The 21,478-nt window shown below is 35.4% G+C and overlaps 2 protein-coding genes across 2 annotated transcripts in view; both read right to left on the reverse strand.

The window, feature by feature from the left end:
* Nucleotides 1–440: 440 nt before the first annotated feature.
* LOC110022965 (probable WRKY transcription factor 49) lies at nucleotides 441–2,711 on the reverse strand. Its single transcript, XM_020722141.1, has 3 exons — nucleotides 2,364–2,711; nucleotides 2,131–2,277; nucleotides 441–999 (listed from the first exon to the last, which is right to left on the reverse strand). Exons 1-3 carry the CDS (start codon nucleotides 2,639–2,641, stop codon nucleotides 441–443), a joined length of 984 nt encoding a protein of 327 aa, XP_020577800.1. The 5' UTR covers nucleotides 2,642–2,711.
* A 1,681-nt stretch (nucleotides 2,712–4,392) lies between these two features.
* The window catches only part of LOC110022894 (actin-related protein 5), a 52,532-nt gene continuing 35,446 nt past the window's right edge, over nucleotides 4,393–21,478 (reverse strand). Inside the window, exons 5-12 of the mRNA XM_020722045.1 lie at nucleotides 19,982–20,084; nucleotides 19,729–19,838; nucleotides 8,731–8,840; nucleotides 8,560–8,650; nucleotides 6,799–7,230; nucleotides 6,467–6,594; nucleotides 5,799–6,126; nucleotides 4,393–5,144 (exon numbers count right to left, since the gene is read on the reverse strand). Of these exons, the coding sequence (XP_020577704.1) occupies nucleotides 4,650–5,144; nucleotides 5,799–6,126; nucleotides 6,467–6,594; nucleotides 6,799–7,230; nucleotides 8,560–8,650; nucleotides 8,731–8,840; nucleotides 19,729–19,838; nucleotides 19,982–20,084 (1,797 nt within the window). The 3' untranslated portion in view covers nucleotides 4,393–4,649. The remainder of the gene's footprint in view (nucleotides 5,145–5,798; nucleotides 6,127–6,466; nucleotides 6,595–6,798; nucleotides 7,231–8,559; nucleotides 8,651–8,730; nucleotides 8,841–19,728; nucleotides 19,839–19,981; nucleotides 20,085–21,478) is intronic.

Genomic DNA, 21,478 nt, shown 5'->3' on the forward strand with positions numbered 1-21,478 from the left:
ATATATATATATATATATATATATAGACACACACACATATATATGTACAGACATGCATACATATCTATGTGCATGTATGTATACATTGAATCCAATTTAATTGTAATGAGCATTATAATATCAAATTTATTTTGAGACGATAATAATATATGATTAATCAATGAAAAACTAAACTATGTTGATCATTTTTGAAGATTATGATTAAAGCACATGTTGATAAAATTTAAATTAGAATAATATACCAAACTGAAAATTTTTTCCTCGTTTAGATAATGCATACATGCAATGCTACAAGCAAAGGTATCATGCTCGCCTTCACTAATTTCATAGTATAAAAAAGATCTAATAATATTTTTCCCTTAAAGACCATGTTCCATAACAGCAACACAGACTCATGTCCTACATATGCTGTCATATTTTCTGACAACCTCTCTCCTTACTCACACCATGCTAGAAAGTACACCCTCAGCAAAATGAAAAGTTTCAGGAGTCCAACAAAGAGAGGAAGAATAAGAGGGTGAGGAAGCTTGAGAGGGACAGGAAGGCTCATTTGATGATTCCCCAGGGCTGCAAGGCTTTCTTACCATCAAAGGCACAATATCTTCCAGCAGACCTTGCGAACAATGTTCCTTATTATTATTATTATTATCATATAGAGCTTCTTCTTGCATGATTTCATCTCTCATGGCTGAATTTTGGAACTTCTGAACGTCCAAAAAGGTATTTTGTTGACTATCTCCAGTTATCAGTGGCAGCTGCAGAACAGTTGATTGCATTGGTTGGTCTTGATTGAGGATATGATGAGGTTGCCAAGCTAAAGAGTTAGTCTTGGGTTTCTTTGTTACAGACAAGTCATGGGGTTGGGAGTGGAATAAGTGGGAGTAGGTATAGTGAAGGTGGAGGCCTTCATATGTAATTATGAGCATGTTTGGATCTTCAGTTGATCTCTCCACTTGCCTTTTTGCGTTGCACTTGGGATTGGTGCACCTGTAGTAACTCCTGTTTTTTATAAAAGGAAAAGCTAATTAAGTTCAATGAATAGGGCTTTGTCATTTTCCTTTCATATTTTAGCATATATATATATTTATATTAAATGGAAGAAAATTCGTGAATTGCTATTTTTCTATTTAATTAGATGAACCTTTTTGTAATATAATATTAAAACACATACTTTTTATCATTGTGATTACTTTTGTCTCTATTTTTATATCCACTACTAACTAATACTTAAATAATAACTAATACATAAATAAAGAATGTTTGGAAGTGTCATGCATATTATAATAATAGTTAAATGTTCAACTAATATACTATGAGTAACTATTAAAAAATAAGTGGTATGTTAGTATATGTGAATATATGTTTTTGTTGCTATATCATTTTGTGCACAGCTCTAATGCTAGGTTTAATGGCGATCCTTATGTTATTTATTGGATATAAATGGTTTAATTCACGTTTTAGGCAAAATTAATGAAAATTGAGACGCTGTATATCTTTTTTAGCTTTAGTTCTTTAATTTTTATTTTCTTATCGAAATAAAAATTAAGCTCTTTTTGTCGGTGAATGTTAGCTGCAGCAAGAAATTGTAGTGCTCATAATGGTCTTAAGAGTAATAGCTTTGTGCTCTTTTCTAACTGCTTTTTCAGCCTACAGCGAATGAACAGATGGTGCATCTCTTTCTAACTTAAATGCTATTAATTAATTCTGTAATCTTAAATAAGTGTGAAAAATTAGAGTTTTTGCATTGCTGACTCACTGTCATTCCTATAGCTTTCTCTTTTGCTTCATCTTTAAGTTGTACATACTCATGATCATATTAATCTGATCAGAAATTAAGGGGTTGATACACAAAATCATATTTTTATTTAAAAAAAAAATTATTTTATATTTCAAATTCATGAACTTTAGATCATAATAGAGTCAATTCAACTACTACTTCATTGTGTTAAAAAAAAAAAAACAAATACTACTATTTTAACCGTTTAGTATTTTTACGGACTTAAAGTGTAGATTAAATCTTAAGGAAATAGCAAAAAACCTATCCGAAAAAAAAAAAAAAAAAAAAGATTTAAAATTGCTACCACAATCTAACCCAAAATTTCATCTTTTTTAGCACAAAAGATTAAATACCTTGGATTTGGGCTATTTTTGATAGATTTCTGACCATACTTTCTCCACTTGTAGCCATCGTCTGCAACTCCAATACCACAAGTCTTAATTCTGAGAGTATACTTACCCTCCATCTTTGCACTCAGCCCCTTCTCAGGCAACGCAATCCTGCAGTACAAATTGATTAAATAAGTTTGGGCAAACCAGACCAGCACAAACACTGTACAAAATTAATGACTGAAATGGCATCATACATTGGTGATCTGTAACTGCTGTAACCTTCCAACTGTGATCCATTGCTGCAACTCGTTGGCATTTTGATTTTTGTAGGGCCGACCATCGGCTTGGTTATGAGCTCATCTGGTGTGTTCTGTTCTTGCTCGGTCGATTTCCATGGCGGCAAGAATGGTGAAACGGAGGAGCCGTAGAGAATTAGATCCTGCATGATGAGCTCCTCTCTTATGATCTCATTATATCCACCATTGCTCCTATCAACAGAATTCAGCTCTTCAGATTCATTCGATGTCTCCATCCAAACTGTAGAGATCCAAGATGAAGATGAGTTAATCGTGTGGAACTATAAGGACAATAATGGTGATGTCTTTGGCTGACCAATTGCTTGTATTGCCTTCAAGCGCCTTGCAGCCTTCAGGCCTTTAATAGAGAATCAAATGTTAAAATAAATAATTTTACATTACAAAACTGCCCTCGACTCAGTAAAATCTTTGTATTGCCGCATTATAATATATGTAATTATATGAAATAATAAGGATAAGAGAAATTTGAGTTGATAAATAGACCTTATTGGGTTAGTTTTCAAAGGAATGGAGTCATTCAACAACTTAACGGAATAATATTGTCTTATGTGAATCGATCGACTCCACCAAATCAATCACGGCCGTTGGCTTCCATCAAAACGAGTGAAAAACTTTTGATTAAATTTTCTTATAACTATATCTTAAAGCATTTAAATTATGTCCTATCGGTCAAATCATGCAACCACAACACTTGTGAAAACGATACGTCATGTAAGTAAGTTTGAAGGGCATTAGGTAAAAAGCATGCAGAGATTAGATTTACTACGTAGACGTTGACTTGTGGCTATCATATTTTAATTTTAAGAAGAAAACAAAAAAAGGAATTGAATGGGAAGTGGGGACAGGGGGTTGACTCTCAGAAGCTAGACGGGTCAGCGGCATGATACGCATGCCACGTCAGGCCAATTGAAAGGATAGGCGATGGGAGAGAAGCTCTCAAAGTCAACGCCCATGGACGGGGCCTCTAGCTCGACCACGTAGTTCGGCCGGGCCGACTTAGATTTTGTCACCAAGTGCTCCGAGCGTCACGTGAAATAGTTGGAATTGATTGTCCTTTTCTGCGATAAGGTAACTAATCTTCATCTCAGATTCTATTCTTTTTTTCCTTTTACGCTCCTTAGTTGTATTAAAGGACAGTAATAAAGTAAAAAATTGCATTTTATTTAAGCTTTGACTGAAAAAACTTTATATACAATCATATGCATCGATGAGATAAGTTGCAGAAGTAGTGGGAGTGGTAATGCCCATCCAAATATTTTAAATTTATGTTTGTAATTACTTTCTATTTTCTATTTTTAAAATAAAAAATAAAAAAATAATATATAAAAATATTATTTTCTGTTTTTGAAGGTGACCAAGCCTACTAGCCATATTAGTGATAAATGTGACCCATGATGAACTCGCCTGGCTCGAAATGAACTCACCATATCGAACAAACTCTAATTGCCCAAGCCGAAGAACAACTCGTCGTATATGACAAGCCTTGTCAACAAGGTTTACAAGTCGGAATCTATAATTAGGTTAGACTCCTATATAATTTCAAAACTAGTAATTAACAGGCTTTGTTAAGTATATTTTTAATTAATGCAACTCAATTGTGATTTTTCTTATAATGTTCAAACTATAATTAAAACTTATAAATAAATGGTGCACATGAAAGGAAATGGGCTACTTACATTGTAGTGAAATAGAAAGATACTTGGTCTAAAATCTTTTCTCTTATAATAACACATTGAAAAAAAATGTGGAGGATTGAAGGCAGCAACTTTATCTGAAATCACCCTAAGCATTTCATGCAATACATAAATGCGGCATGTATCGCAACTACGTGGCCGAAACTGGAAGACATAGTTAAACATGAACGCTTAGCCAGCTCCCTCCTCTTTTTTTGCTTATATATCAAATGATTTCTGAACTCTCTTAAAATGACATTGGATATCAAATACATGATTTTTTTTTTTGGCTTTTCATTGTAATTTTGCTTGGGTTAGTTCCGTAAACAGTCAAAGTTTGCATATTACACCGACAGTTTTCCCCAATAATAAGTAGGGGAAGGCAAAACCCAGGCTACCTCACTGTAGCTTAAAGATTAAACTGAAAGAAAAAAGAATCAATTCATCAGCAAACTCAAATGTTCAAACTTAGCCAATAAAACGCATACAATTTAGCACTAAAACAGCAGAGTAATAGAGCCACAATACATATTCTTAAACAAAATACTAATCATAAGCTATACTTGATCTGGTGCTGCTTAAGACCAGATTCACCTTTCTCATAATAGTCCTGAATACTGAAAGTCTGAGTAGAGAACTGCACCGAAGCAGCATAAGCAGCTGCACCTCTCCAGGCATCCAAAACTGGATTCAAAGACCTCACAACCTTAAGAGGCGAAAGATAAGGCCGGATCTTCCGAATCCCTGCTTCCAATCGAGACTCAAGACCGGGGAAGAGCGAGCTGCCGCCAAGTACAACAATGGAACTGCACATTCTGTTCTTGAGCTCTTCGTCCTTTGAGGAGAGCCTCCTGAGAGAAACGCCGGTCATCTCATCAAGGCCGGCTTGATCTACTCCAACCATGCTGGGTTGAAATAGTATTTCGGGACAACGAAAGCGCTCGACGCCAAGGTTGATCTTGAAATCCTCAGCAGTTAGCGGCCGGAGCCGGGGAAGCTCGAGTGTTGCCAAGTCTGATTTTGCAATAAATTCTGGGTCAATTTCCTGCTCATAATGGAAGGATTGAAATACTAGATCAGTCTGACAGAAACTAATATGGGCAAAGGAAGGACCGATGACGTGCAGAAATTTTCTCAACAACCATCCAAGTAGAACAGAAATTTCGTACCAGGCTACTAAGTAGAAAAACATCATCTGTAAAATGCTAATTGATGGTATTTGGGTCTAATCACATCAATGAAGTCATTTGTTAAGCTTAAGGCACAGTTTGGTATCATTTTTTGTTACTATTTTTAAAACATGGTTAAAAAGAGAACAAAATAAGTTTTTCACTCAATTAAAAACACCATTTTTAATATTTTAAAAAAATAATCCCAGCTATCATTCGTTCTAAGAGGAGGCTGGGACAATAAATACTCAATCTTGTAGAATTTCTATAATGAGTTTCTAGTTCCTTGCTGGCTGAAATGCTTCGCATCTGGCGATTCCTCGGTATACCCCGGTTTCACTTGTTTTCAGAACAGCCGACAATGAAAAGAGAGCAAATTTTAGGAGCTACAGTGACTAGTTTGAGCGACAACATCATATTTGTTTTTCTTTTTTAATTTTGAAAAAGAATAAATGTGATAATAGCATGGTCAATAACCAGCAGTTACAGCATAAAACACGAAATAATGTAAATTTTTGCACAAAACTAACCTGGAGCCTGTTGGTTACACGAGCTAGTTCTGTCTCATCCTCCTCAAGACTGTCATCATCATCATCATTATCCCTGCTCATCAGTTTGTAAAGCTGCCAATCTTCATCTCTAGCTCCAAAAGTGTCCTCACCCTTTCCTCGATCAAATGCTGCAGTTGTCAAGAGTCGCATTCTCTCTTTCTGTGCAGAATTCAAGCGCTCACCCCGGCCAACACCACCTGATGAATTACCGTTTCCATTTGCCTTCAGACGTTTCCGTTGTTCAACTCTCTCACAGAGCTCTCTATATTTTACACGTGTTTGTTCAAGATAGAGTTCTGGATTCTCTCTGAAATGTAAAAGATCAGATATTGGAAATTAAGTATGATAAAAAAGTTGTTTGCAAAAATTAGAAGGAAGCTCTGGCATCCAAATGAAATACATAATCATGTTAACATCAATAAAAAGAATCATAAAAGCCTCACATCCATATGGAAAGTACTGAATGATGAGTAGAAGCAGATTGATGAAATAGATAAATATGCAGAAGATGGGAGTTTCATTCCGCAAAAACTAATCTTTTACTTTTCATATAACTTGGTCACAAAAACACGCGCGCGTGCACACACATATGGCACGTCTTTAAGTTCTCAGAAATAAGCAAAATGGGGAGAATGATCTCATCTTACAGGCGTTTTTCTTCATCTTGTTGATTTTGTTTCTCACGAAGCAATTCTTCATTAAATTTTTTCTGCTTGGCACGCAACCTGCCCTCAGATGTGGTCTTCAGAAATATCTGTTTTTTCTTTTCTTTTAGCTGCAGAAAGAAAAAATGTCACGCAAAGTAGACATACGATATACTAATTTCCAAATATAAAAAAAAGGACCAAGAAATCTCTAGGATCGAACAATAGTTATTCAGCATACAAGAATGGTATACAAAAATGGCACCATAAACTTCACACAGAATATAATTTTTAAAGGAAAATAAAAAAAATGCATGGGTGTACACTCCATATACCTGCTCAGGGGTTAACATGTTGTCAGGAATACTGATTAGAGGATATTTCTCAGACAATGAAGCATCTGCCTTCTCCTCAATCTCACTTGGCTCACCCCTAGCTTTCCGAAGGGATTGTGTTACCCTATTTACAGCAGATTCAATTTCTTGTTTGGAACTGAAAACAGTGGCAGACAGAACAGAATACATCTCTTCTTCCTCCACCTCTTCAAGCTGTTGCATTAAATCTTCCAGCCCATGCAATTCATGTTCAAGCTCAAATATTCTAGTAGACTTCTTTGCAGCAGCTATATCTCGCAGTCTTTGACCTTGTTTTTCCTTCAAAGCTGCCTTTCTCGCAAGTTCTTCTTCTGATGGAGCATCCTCCTGAGAAGGGGGAATCCATGGAAGCTGCCAACACCTCGTTTTCTCTTCAGCTTCTTTTGTCCCTTTCTGCAGTGAGAGCAATAACGTCATCATTAGAGAAAAAAAGACCAGCATAGATACAGATTTTGGAGATTTAAGGGAGTTTTCTGATGTCAACCATTTTCTAACCCAACAAGGGTAGCATGTTGTTACTTTATGTGACACTTAAACACTTCATTAAAAACTGCCAACACATGAATATTTATTTAGGCAAGTGGAATAGCATTAAGCGTCATAATAATAATAATTAAAAATTAGTAAATAGTTAAGTTATAAGGATTTCATAGAGCTCTAATATCACATCCAATCCTAAAGCATATCAATATAAAGAAGGCAGTTTGTCCCACAAGAGCCATAAGAAAGGAGCAAACAAAAGATCGACTTAATAAAAAATAATAAACAATAGGATAACTGGTGAGTTGAATTGATAGATAAGGAGAAACTTTCATAAAGCCAAGAGCAATTGTTGGGATAAAGATAATTAAGATTATGATGGCGACAATTGAAGAAATTTTAAGTAGAAAATTCCAACCAAGAAAGACAAACATGAGTCACAAAAGGGTGTAAATCACATTTATATAACCCTATGTACTCACCTGCCTTTGCTAGAAGTTCTCCAACAACTCCAGGGTCTTTAATGAACAGAAAGAAAATAACATCACACATATCCTTGACATTCAAATCACAGTTTCAAATTTCAATCGCCATTTTCTAATGTTATTTGCAGCCAAAGCAGCAATTTTGGAGAAATAACTAAGAAGTGATTTAAATGCACTCAACTTCTGCATTGAAAATGTATAAATCTCAATCACAGATAGAGAACCTTTGAAATCAAAATCATCCGATCGCCCTAAGAACCCAAGTTTCTAGCTTCATAAACATTCTAAATTAGTTGTCCAAACTTTTGAAGAATGTTTAAAAACATAAAAAAGGCTTTGAATCCCTATAATTTTTATTTTATATTTGTCATATAATGTGCACATCTCACTCACAAGGGAAGCCTTTAAAAGCCTAAAATTTGTGTTCATCGCTCAATGAACACGTTGGCTTGGCTGTTGGCTGTAATAAAGTAAATTTCATAACCATGACACAGTTCAGCATCGGTTAAAATTGATCATATTTGTTGCAGCTTTGCAGCAAAAAGTATAACATATGAAAAATCCACTATAAAAAAGCTTTTCCCATCTTTCTTGGTGTGCTCCACATAGATCCTCAAAATTTTATAAAAGAAAAGAACAAAGCAGAGAAATTCCTGAACTGCATACAGATAGCAAATTTCTTCACTATTAATAGAACTAGAAAAAACATTTAGGCAATATGGACATTATTGATTAAAATTATAAATGATGAAAACACCTGAAATAATTGCAATTCCGCAGCATAATCATAAGCAACATAGCAGTGCTCCAGCTTCAGCTCCTCAGCCTTTTCCCATGTTATGCTTGACCTTTTTAAGCGGAACTTAGAAATTAATATTTACCTCAACTTTGATGACGATATAATGCACGGGGTCAGGAAAATATATACATGTGATAGGGATAACTCAAGGAAAGAATTTGCTTCAAATAATCGGTAATATGATATCCACCAACATTTGTCCGACAGCAAGCCTCCGAAACAGGCTCCCCTCCTACAAACTGAAAATAACCATAATGAGCAAAGACTAACGAAATAAAAAAAAAAGAAAAAACGACTGATACATTGGTTGCTTTAAGAAAAATATTGATCAGTACTTGATGTTCAAAGTGGGTGAGAAATACAAACATAAAAGAAAACGAGAAAAAATCTTTTCATGCGAGGGTAAAGAAAATAATGGGTATTGTTTTATGCAAGAAATCAGCAATGTTTGTGTTACTTATGAGAAACATTATATCTCTAAGAAACTTCCTTTTTTTCCTTCTTGCAGCTCAATAAGAGTATAAAAGCCCGCAAAAAGACATGCTACTTTTTGCTTGCTCATGCATACTGGAAGAAGGGAGAAAAAGGTCGTAATACAAACAATGATGAAAACAATGGTGGATCAAAAGAGTGGGGGTGGAGAACAAGAAGAGAAATATCATAATTTCAATCATCTCAAATGATTAAAGAGGTTTAACGATTACACTGATATATGCAAAATCACTCAAACCTCAAAGAAAAATAGGAGTAATTCGAAAATATCCAAAACCAAGTAGAATCCTAAAAAGATTTACAAAAAATGAACTATATAAGATGATCAATACGTATCATTGCAGACGTCAAGAATGCTTCTCCCTAATTGGTGAAAGCCTCCATTGTATTCCTGAACAAGTGGTGAAAGAAACATTGATGCAGAGCTCCAAGTCTACTTTCAAAGGAACAAGCACAAGTCGGCGTTGCATGGTAGTTGTTTTATTTTTAAGTGACTAACAAGATTGACCGACACATATACTTGTTCAGCTGTTTTCACATAAAGCAAAGATGGTTGCCAAATCATAAAAGAGCCATATTCTGCTAGCAGTGTTTCCTCTCTATGAATGTGTTGATGTCAAAAAGAGTGGAGAAAATAGTGGAAAAAATAGCAACAAACTTGCAAGTTTCACTTGGATCTATGCAAGAACCATACAAAACTGTCCATAAATCCTAGGAAGAGACGAATCACTTTTCACACCAAAAAATCCATTCGACAATCCCAAGTGCAAAATGTAGCAAGGCAAGTGCTTCCAACAACAAAGCACAACACACCAAGTGTCACTGATATTTAGGGTTTGACCAAATTACTTCATATTGCTCCAATATAGTTATTTCACTCATTGAAGAAGAGCAACAAATACACACACACACACACACACACACACACACACACATAAGAAGTAGAAGCTCCAAAGCTAAAAGGAAAACACTTAATGAAGGCAGACAAAGACTGGATACTTACTATCGGATGACTGGTAAGAGTCGCTATTGAAAAAGCCTTTGAGCGGCTATGCCACAGCATATTCATGTACAATGCACCAGTCAAGGGAAGTGTACAATATGAGCATTAATGAAAGAAGATATGAAAACATTGTTACAACTAAGATGGTGAACAAATTGAATTTTCTCACATAGGATTACTCTAGGTCTTACTAGCTATCATGGATGCAGAGTGAAACGAAACTGATGTGGCAAAACAATATTTAGTGCAGTTTTTTTGTGATAAAAACTTCAAGTGGAAGTTTGATAGGCTGCTATCCCAATGGGCACATGCCATTGACTGTTAGGATGAAAATAGCAATACAGAAAGCACACTATCTATGATTGTTATAGGAACACAAGTTGGAGCGTGATGGTGAGTAAGAAGTGCTTATGCCATTGTGGGGAAGCTAAAGGAGACAAAACGACGCGTTGGCATCGAAATCATGTCTATAAGAGCTATGTAAGACTTAAGAGTTTATAGATACCATGATAATTCAAACAAAAATCTAGAAGAGGATCGGGAGTCATAAGAGGCTCTATCCTTGCTGCACTAAAATCAAGATGCATTTCCTATCAAGAGTAGACATATAAAGTGGGCAAATTTTTTTATCCATCTAATATAGCCTTAAACAAAATTACGGTATCCAAACTAGAAATGTTTATAACCATTTGATAAAATCATCTGGGATCAATCCCTCCTTCCGTTTTTTATCCTTTCTATGCCTGCATGGAAATTGCCACGCACGCCAGACCGGCTCGGTCCAAATGGGAGAAGGACTGACCATTCCTTCCATGTGCATGGTTCCCTCTAATTTGGAGCGGGCCCACTTCTCTTTAATCCAGAACTACCATTTGTTATTTGTTGTGTTTTAGGTCAGTTTCTGCTTTGGTTTTTTTGTTGTCGGCGTCTTTTCCTTTGTTTGGGTTGAATCCAAGGACAGGTGGCGCTCTGACCATATTTTGCTCCAAATTGGTGATTATCTCCTCATATTTCCTTCCATGTTCCCCTCGCCTGCTTGTTGCTGCCCTCCTTGCACCTCTCCATGATGTTGTCTCATCCTCCTTGCACCTTCCTTACTGTTGCCGCTCCTGCCTACACCTCCTTGGTGTTGTCGCACTTCCTACACCCTCGCTGCTTACTGCCGCCACCTCCTACACCATCCTTAGCCTGTTGCTGCCCTTCCCGAGCCCACTCACCACAACTCAGTCAGCTGTCCCGATGTCGGATAACCTTCCAACCCCTACTTCACCAGCCACCACCACTTTCCCACCTCACCCTAGCGGGGTATTTGTGCTTGTGCCGCGTTTTTTTTCTAATTTAAGGTCATTGATTGTAATCTCTTTTGCTTTACGTAATAAAATTTGCTTTCCCAATCGAGTTTTGGGTTAATTCTGATATCATTTGATATCAGAACTAGTCTAGCTCTAGTCCTATCCTAGGATTTCTAGCATTCTCAATAACTCAACCCCCACACCTAAGAAACACCCCTAAATCAACTTTTATGTTTTTTATTATTTTCAATCAGTTCTCTTCTTTAATCAAAAATAATCTATCGATCCTTTCATTAAATTTTACTATTGGCAAGTAGAAATTCCAATAAATTTAGAAAATTCAGCAGTAGGCTTTTAATTAAGAAGGTCGAGACAAGACAACAATACCCTTTGAAATTCAAAAGCTACATTCCAAAGATGACGATCTTAAACTATTTCATTAGACTACTTTTTTAAAACCAAAAAACTCCATAAATCAAGTTCTGTGTTATCACATTTTCCTTATTTACTTTTCTTCTATGTTGAGCAATGATCCATTGTATTCCTTAAATTACAAATTGTTGGAATTCTATAAAGTTTTGTTTCAAGCACCACCTTTAGAATTGCCAACAAAGTTCACAAGTCCATCACCGGCCCTTTGGCTGGAACCTTGGAAGAACAACAAGGGCAACCAGTTCTGATTGTCAGGTGGCAAATATAAAATGTATCGCACAAAAATCCCTTGAGCGAAGGTAAGGATCTGTTTAGGCAGCTACATCTTATCCAGTTTCTGCTGATAAACAACTTATCTTGATAATCTGCTGATGAGCAGCTGATTCGGATAAGCTGTCTGACTGTTTGATTTGTGCGTTTGGAAAATAGCTGATTCTGAAGAAATGATCATTCTACCCCTGTTTTAGATAAGTTGTTTAGCTGTTTAGTTTGTGCGTTTTGTAAACAACTTATTTATAGTTGTTTTTGGAAAAATGATCATTTCGACCACACGCAGTCGAGCTGTTTGCAACAACAATATAATGAGAAAATATTTAATATAATAAAATCCAAAAAAAAAACACTACATAGCGGATCAAAAGTCATTTTTTTTGCTTTGCTTTTGCAGCATTCTTGTTTTTAATTGATTTATCGTTTGTCAGCAGGAATTATAGGAGAAGAGGAAGTAGCGTGCCAATTTTGCCTACGAGAGGAAGAAGCAATTGGCAGGTGAGAAGACTGCAGATGAGAAACTTGGTTATGAAATTCAAATCCTTACGCCACTCAAATACTAAAATATGTTATTAACACATAAACTTTTACTACTTAAATTTATGTCACCCAAAGATTTCATACCACATAAAAAATACCACATTTATAAATACACTATAAATGACCAAGCCTCTCAAACATGCATAATCGTAAATGAAGCAAATTACAGCAATTGATAAAGCATATTTTATAAATCCACATAACAGTCATATAAGAATTCTATATAATTGCATTTCTTGGAGCAACCCAATTTTTATGTATTAACGTATCTAACACCTAAAATTTGATTTTTACATCTATACCAGTCAGATGTTTTCATGCATAAGAAGTATATAAGTAAATATCAAATTTTAAGTATTGGAAATGTAAACATACAAGAATTGTGTGCTATGTATGTAAGACTTTTAAAAATAGAAGGGTATTCACATACATACCACCCAATTCCTATCTTTTTAGATATCTAACATCAAAATTCCACATTTTACATTTATACCGTCCAAATCTTCTACCTTGTTTTTACATATCTAACATCAAAATTCTTAATTGTTATGCATTTTTTCATCACTTCATTTTCTATATATATATATATATATCGCAAAGAATGAGTTATAGTAATTGAGAGTACAGACGCATAACTGCTCGTTAGCAAAATATAATAAAAAAAGATTGCAGCAAAATCTTGCAAATAAATTATAAGAGGTGATTTTAATAGTAGGAGCAGCACAAAGCAAGGAGAACGGGACATATAGGAAACATAGCAAACAAATGTCTGCCATTGTTTGGATGCATTGTTGCTGCCTTCAACAAGACCTTATAGCGACATGAAATTCAAAATTTTGCAAAAAATAAGAAGAAATCTTCCTAAAATGCAGGGTAGAAATTGAACCATCGTCAAATTCAATTAATCTTAATTTAAGGGTAAATTCACAGAACATTCAACAACTGTCAAAAAAAAGGAAACAAAAACTGACTTTGAACTTCGTCAAAATCCAACATAAATTGTTTTACTTGTTTATAATTTCCTTTCTTCCAAAGATATGTATATTCATACAAGAAAATAAAGTTTAAGAACCCACAAAAAACAATGTCATGATCGAGCAATTTCGTCAGCTATCTGGTCTCGCAAGGCGGCCATTTCCCTTGCACCTTCTCCTTCGCGACTGTAAGCATGTTCTGAGTCTTCATGTGGTATGAGATGACCGACATGAAATTCTGATGCATGTCTTCTTCTATAGATGCAAAGTCCACGTCAGAGCGAGAGTGGTGGCGGTGGATGTAGTAGGGGAAGTCGGATGTAGTTGTGCAGAGTCATGGTTGCCACAACTATTTGTACTTGCTTCGGAAATGGGTAGGTTGGCATGTCACGTAATATCACCCACTTCTTCTTCCGTTCTTTCATACCCCAAATGACCTCTCAATGACATCGCGTAAAGAGGAGTGTCATTTGTTAAACATTTCTTTTCTACCACGTGCAATCCCGCTACCACGTGCAATCCCGCTTGACCACGTGCAATCCCGCTTGACCTCTCGAAGTCGGGAATGTGGTATTTCGTGTCAACATAAGGCTTTAAATAACCCATTTGTAAGGGATATTCGGAGTCAACCAAATAATATTTACCTGTATGAAATACGTAATTTAGAAACGACTCATAAATGTCTAATATATTTGCTATAATTACGTAAAAACACGACTATCGTGTGCGTTGTCTTCCCATTTGACCATCACAAATGTGAAACACATGTTGAAATCACAAGCAGCCATCACAATCTATGTGGGAGAACCACATCGTCCAATGTAGGCCACCTTGTCGGTGTCAGATACAGGCGCATCAACGTGGGTTCCATCAATAGCTCCTATGTAGTCCTAAATGTAAGAATGTTTAATCTTTTAATGATTGAGAGGTAAATAATTATATATAGTAATGACACGTTTAAGATATACATTGAAGAACGACATGTAGCGATGGTGATTCACAATTTGTATCGGGATGGACTGGAATGTGGGATCCTCGGGCTTAATTATCTTAGAGGCTAAACTTACTAAAACATTCAGGCCAGTGGAGAAATATCTGTTGATAGTCTTTAATGAATGTTGAAATCGTTCCATGACTCCTCTAATAGACTCATTCTGAGATAATATATAGAATGTTATTGCTAGCACTTCTCTTGATATCATTCTGGTCGAGCCATTCAAAATCATGTTGGTGTTGTAGTTCGTAGAGCAGATCGATGAAAATCTCTTTCGTCATACGGAACATGTTTGTGAAACGTGTCGGATGCCCTATTAGAAACTCACCGACCCATTTATCACCAACATATCTCAATGTCGTACATGGAGTTCAGTCGATGTATGTGAGGTAGTAGTCATATAACAAAGTAAGAATAAACATAATCTTTCCAACATAGTGCAATTGTTCTGGATTCATCCTACGAAAATTTGTTCAAAGGGAATAGCTATAACCTTCAACCATATAAAGACATCCATAAAACATATAACCACAAATAACCACAAAAGACCACAAAAGAAATGAGAACTACAATGTTAACTATAGAAGAAAAAAAGTGCTAGAAAAAAAAAAAATAGTGCTAGAAAAAAAAAATAGTGCTAGAAAAAAAAATAACAATCCCCATTACAACAGTACAAATAGTTTTGAGAAAACAAAACGAGAAGCTAGGGTGGAACGTAAGAAGGAAAGTTTCAAAACAAATCAGTTTTTCAAGAAGTAAAACAAGAAATCAAAACAGTTTTCCAAAACAGTACAAACAGTTTCAAAACAATCAGTTTTCCAAGAAGGAACGTTAAAAATCGACTTGGTATTCTGCTTCTAACTTCACAAAAAATTCTCTACGAACTGGATCTTGTAGTAACTTAACACAATTGAGATATAATTTCATGTCCGCCTTAACCTCAGCATGTTTATTTAGAATTCCAAGGCGCCCCTCAATAGATATATCTTGTGATGCAACAAGCTTAACAATGCAAGATTCTGCAAGTTTTTCAATTGTACTCCTGATGAATGCGGCTCCTTTCTTCTTTTTGTCCACCCTAGGCCGTTTTGGAACGGATGAGGATTCCACTGACTTATGGATTTCGCAGGGCACTTCTCCTGAGCCACTTACATTATCAGTTCCAAGAACAGCAGCTGCGCCAATGAAGTTAGGTTCAGATGGGGTGAAAGCATGAGCTCTCGTTGCAACAACCCCACTGAACATACCATCCAGCTTCTCTTCCATTACTGGATCAATTTCATTCATTTTGAATTTCTTAGATGCTGGCACGACCTGCACGACATAGAAAATTGAATTAGTTAAATCAGTTTAATATATCCAAAATTGAAATAAGGAAACGGCATAAGGTAAGACTTTACCTCTAGTTTCTCAGCCCACCAATCCTCATGAGCATCTATAGTTCGTTTCACTAGATCCCAGCCCAAACCTGTAGTTCCCCTTTTAAGTTTTTTACAAATTTTTCAATCTTTCTTTAATTGATCTCACTTGTTCTTAAATTTCATTCTATCATAGTCTCTTCCTGTCAGTTCATTGAATTTGAAAATAAGATTCTGTCAACCTTCTTTGTTAAAAACTATTGTAGGTCTAATTCCTAACTCCTCCTTAAAACAAAAATCACAGAAAATATTTGTTGCTTCCCTGTCCCACATGGCAGATCATCCAACTTCTTTGTTCTTATTCATTGCAGTACTTATTAGTGAAAGGTTAAATAAGGAAAGAATGCATTTAATAACAATTTCACATAAAAAATCCAATAATACTACAACAATTTAACATAAAAAATCCAATAACTTGAGCATAAAAAACCAAAAATCCAATAAAGCCTTAAACATTCAAGAAGACCTTAATATTAGAAAAATATTTGGAAAGAATTTGTGATATGAACTATTTCACAATGAGTTAATACTATCGCTATAAGAAAATATGTTAAGTTTCCTAACTACCATTGTAAGGGTGTCATTGAAGTGTTAGATATATAAACAAAAATGAAAACTTTAAGTATAAAAATTTAGCATATGAATATAAATGGTTATAAAAATTGGCACATACATACAAACACATAAAAAATAAATTTTGAAAAATCTGCATATATATATTTAAATTTAGGTGTCATGCATGTAAGTGCTTAAGGATGACCAAGGAAATAAAGCTCATCAACCTTACAAAGTGCATAAACACAAGGTTTCAAACCAAATCAATGACTCCCAAAGTTCCCAGTGATGTAAAGCACATCGCATGAAAATCTCAAATCAGCAAACTATAAATTTTCGAACAGAAATCATACAGACCAACTATTATTAAGAAATATGAAACACATTTCTCATCAAAAGCATGTCCCAATGCTGCAAAACAAGCTAAATATCGTACCGCATAAATAAATGCCGAAAGAAGTGGGAAACGGCAACAGAACAGAGAAGCAGGTATGGCAATGTCGCGGGATGGAGAACAGTGGCGAACAGTGGCGAACAGTGGCGAGAGGATGTCGCGGGATGGCGAATAGTGGCGAGAGTGGCGATCAGAGGCAATGTCGCGGGATGGCGAACAGTGGCAAGAGTCGCGATCAGGATGGCGAACAGAAGCAGGGATCGCGATAGGGATGGCGAACAGAACTTTGGGATCGCAATCTAGGGCAGAGCGAGGGAGGAGAAGATGAGAAAACGAATAAAGGAGTGAAAAAGATAGAAGATGATAGAGATTTTTTACCTCTCGGCCGATTGGGAAGTGCGGAGGAGGGAGGAGCGGAATCGTTGCTGAGAGGGATAGGCGGGTAAAAGATTAGCGACGATGGCGTTTCGAATGCTGATCGCGGGGTTATACCTGCGATCGCGTATCCCCTAAATTAGAGACGTCGTTTTCTGATAATCACTGCAAACGTGCAAAACAAACTATAAGCTGCCCCAAACGGACTCTAAGGCTCTTGTGGTGTTCATTTTTCTTAGGGTTCTTTATAATCCTTAACCCAATTTTTTTGGCTGAGAGGGAATTACTAATAATTGCATTGTAAATCTTAGCATCAAGGACCTACGGAGAGACCTTCTCTTTGTTGGCACTTAGAAGTATAAATCGCATGGTGCTCTTCCCCTCAAAGATAATCATATGCTTGATGATCACTATAATTCTTACAATACTTCACCCATGAATATTAGCACCATGTGGATGACATCATAGCCAATAAAGTGAAAATCATGGCACTTTCATTCGATGGTAAACTTGAAAAGAATTACTCTAACAAAATGTTGGGCATGAAGGAGTATTTTGAGGGGCCATAAATGCCCAACAATGAATGGGTTCAAATTGTGAAAATGAAGCTCTTTAGGACAAGTACAACACTTATAACCATACCTACCTGTCCAAAAATAGCAGCAACAAGAACATGTCAGTGCAAGATCTTGCCCCTAATTGGCTTCAAAACATGAGTAACATTTCCCAAGGCATTGGCAGAAGTCAAACATTTAGTGCAGCTAATTTGACTATCCAAAATTCTTAGAAATGTCATAAACAACTTTCTACCATAAACCTTAAATCTATGGTACCATCAGTTTTTCTGCCTCAACTTTAGCTACATATTTACCATGAACTACAATCTGAAGAATATTGGAGCATTATACTTATATTAGAGACAAAAGAGACATACTTCAATAAGTGGAGAATCAATCCTTATCTAATAAATCATGGTTTCTGTACTCAAATGTGTTGGTTGAGCAACAGTGACAATGTTTGCCAGCATTAAATTTTTATAACTTGAGGAGGGCTATGTGAAAACAGGTTTCAGTTATAGAAAGAAGAATACAATTTTACGCATCCTCATTACTTTATTTTGGATGTGAATATGAGTTGAATTTGAATTTGAATAAAGAGTTAAGCCACATAACAGAGTTACAATCACCAAGAAATAAAAGAAGTCTCAATTTATCAAAATGTGGTTATAGTCAACTTTGGCCATATAGTGCTTATGTCAGTAGAATGGTGATTAGATAATACCATATACCAGGGGCTAGATCATCGCTATGGCTCAGGATAGTCGAAATCTGGTTGATTTCGCATACAATCAGGGGTTGTTTGATTCTTAACACACATGTTTGTCCTATTATACAATGTTTATTTCTTCTATTGTCCTAGTTTTATGTTAATTCAAAATCACCCTTTACATAAACGAAAATTTTCTTCCCAGTTAATATGAATTCCTTGATTCCCAAATGGGAAACTTGAAGGGACTACAAAGATCTAATAGCCAATTCGATTCTATTCCTTCCCATTCCATAAACTCGTCATTTCTTTTATTCATCTTTCCAATACTCTCTTTGAATTGAACTGAATTGGGAAGTGTGAAACCAATACTGTCCACTATAAACTATGATCAAGGTATAGCACCTACACAAAGAATCATGAATGTTAAAAAAAAAAACAAAAAAAAAACCATCTCTCTAGCAGAGTCTATGCTTAAACTTCAAACACTAGATTATCAGTTTAGAACAGCTTTCAATCTATAGAATTTTGGCGTCTTCCTTTACATTTAAAATAGATTATAAGTACAATAGCAATTTTTTAATCCTTTGCATGAAATAATTAGTGTACAAGATTCATCTAATTAAAAAGATTTTAAATCGTAACTAACGCTTCATTCATATTTTAGTTTAACTTTAATAGAGCTAGTGGATTTCTGGACTTTACAGTGTTTCAATTACTATCTTCCATAAGCAATGTTTCACTAGGGCCTAAGATATATGATATTAAAAAAAATTCAAAATTACACTAATTTTAACTTACCTTGAACAAAAAACCAGCGCACATCAATTGAGGCCTTAAAGCTGAATATGATAAACAGTATGAAGTTGAGAACTAAGCCCAGTTAAATATTGATTATACAATTATCTACTTCACTACTCAAATTATACTCAAAAGATTCATATCATCACTAAGTCCAGATGGAATGATCTCTTTTAAAAAGTAATATATTCACAGATAAGCCATTCCAAGGCATAAGCATGAGACCTGCTGTAAATTCACCAGCTAAACAGGAAACTTGCATCTTAGCAACTTTAGCCATTTACTGCGAAATGCAAATTTAGAGCAAAGCAAGAAACTCACTGGAATAATATGGCTTGTAGCGAATCCTGAATAAATAGCAAGGCCATCTTCCCAGCAAATTCCATGTTGCTGGTTAAACTTGTAACCAAATGCCGCATCTACACCAAAAGCTGCAGTGCAAGAAACCAGTAGTTTCATCAAACCTTTATACCCTCCAAAAAGAAAAGGTACTGAATAGAAGGTTCCGGAGATGCTCAGTAATTTGAAAGTATGCTAAAAAAATGAATAATGCAATTTCATAAATGTCTTGTACCAATAGATGGCACCCCATAAGTTTCAAAAAGAAGCTCAGCCATTTTACTCCTTGAAGAAATTGGATTGCAAATGCACTCTGTCATAAGCACGGGATGATCCACCTGTTCTGCCCTCAAGTTCAACATAACCATAAAAATGTTAAGTATGAAAAAATAAACAGTAACTCACAATTTAAAAGGATTGCTTCCCTTGGGAAAGATGCATGGAAGTAAGAACAGCTGTAACAGCAAATTTCGAAGTATTAGCTCCAGTAAGCATTGCTTAGAAAATAAAAGATCATTGATATGGTGCTTAATATAAGACAATGATTAAGACATATTCCACACGCAACAAATCACATGCACTCAAACAACCCAGCCTTTCTCCAAATAGAATCCAATCTAAAAATGGTATATGAAACACATCTATTGCTTTTTAGTCTCAAACAAAAGTGTTCTGCATCATTCTCTTCCAGCTAAAATGAACTTGATGAGCTTTTGGACATCACTCTTACATGCAACGTTAGTGTGGAATCTATTCATTTACTATCATGGATAAAACTTGATCTTAATTTTCTAAGATTAATTGCTAACAACTTAAGATTCATTCTATTAATTTTCCAAAATCGAAGCAATATAACTCAACTTAAAATTTTCAAGATGGTGACTAACCTATCTCAAAATTAATTCATGTACGCCTAATTTTCTTCCCAGTTATTATAATATGCACTCCCTTTCCTAACATGCAAAAATTTCTCCTTGTTAATGTCATCTTTATAATTAAGAAGGAGGACCGCCCCATACATGGGGTTTTCCAGCCATTGGAATAAGAGCAAGTCCTTTTCATCTCCTTCGAGGATGACAAAGCTTTCTAGTCCTCGTGGAATAGAAATATCATGTTTCCATGGTCTTCTTACAAGAAAACGGAATACACATATATCCCCCGTCACACTGCACAACTTTATTGCTAGTGTCTACCAACGCACCATATAAAAAGTATAGCTTCATTACTTCTCCTGTACCCTAACAAGTGAATGGATAGAGCAAAAGCATCTTGGAAGTTAGAGTTTATTAATAACATACAAGGAAATTAAATTCTCCATGCTAGCGACAAATAACAACATCACATATCAATGGAAGTCTGTCGGCCGTTTTATTGTTCAACTTCACTTTCGTAGTTTGGAAACGGTGATGATTTTGTGATTTTGAAAATAATTTAAATATAAATATAACTTTTTTAAAGTAGTAATGTTTTTAATTTTTAAAATAAGTGAGACCAAACGAGTCTCACATTTTTAAATAGTTTAGATGATTTAATACAATACTACAAGCAATACACTTATCCCGAAAAATAAATATATTACTTGTAATAGGGATTTAATCATCTAGACTAAACAATTTGTGACATTCGTTTTGATCTGCGAAATATTTTTATAAAAAGGCCAACAAGTTCCCCTATCTAACATAAAAATTAGATAGGGTTTATTTTATCTGGGTTCCTGGTTCCCTATAGAGGC

The sequence above is a fragment of the Phalaenopsis equestris genome, unplaced genomic scaffold (genome assembly GCF_001263595.1).
Source record: "Phalaenopsis equestris unplaced genomic scaffold, ASM126359v1 Scaffold000203, whole genome shotgun sequence".
NCBI classification, from domain to species: Eukaryota; Viridiplantae; Streptophyta; class Magnoliopsida; order Asparagales; family Orchidaceae; genus Phalaenopsis; species Phalaenopsis equestris.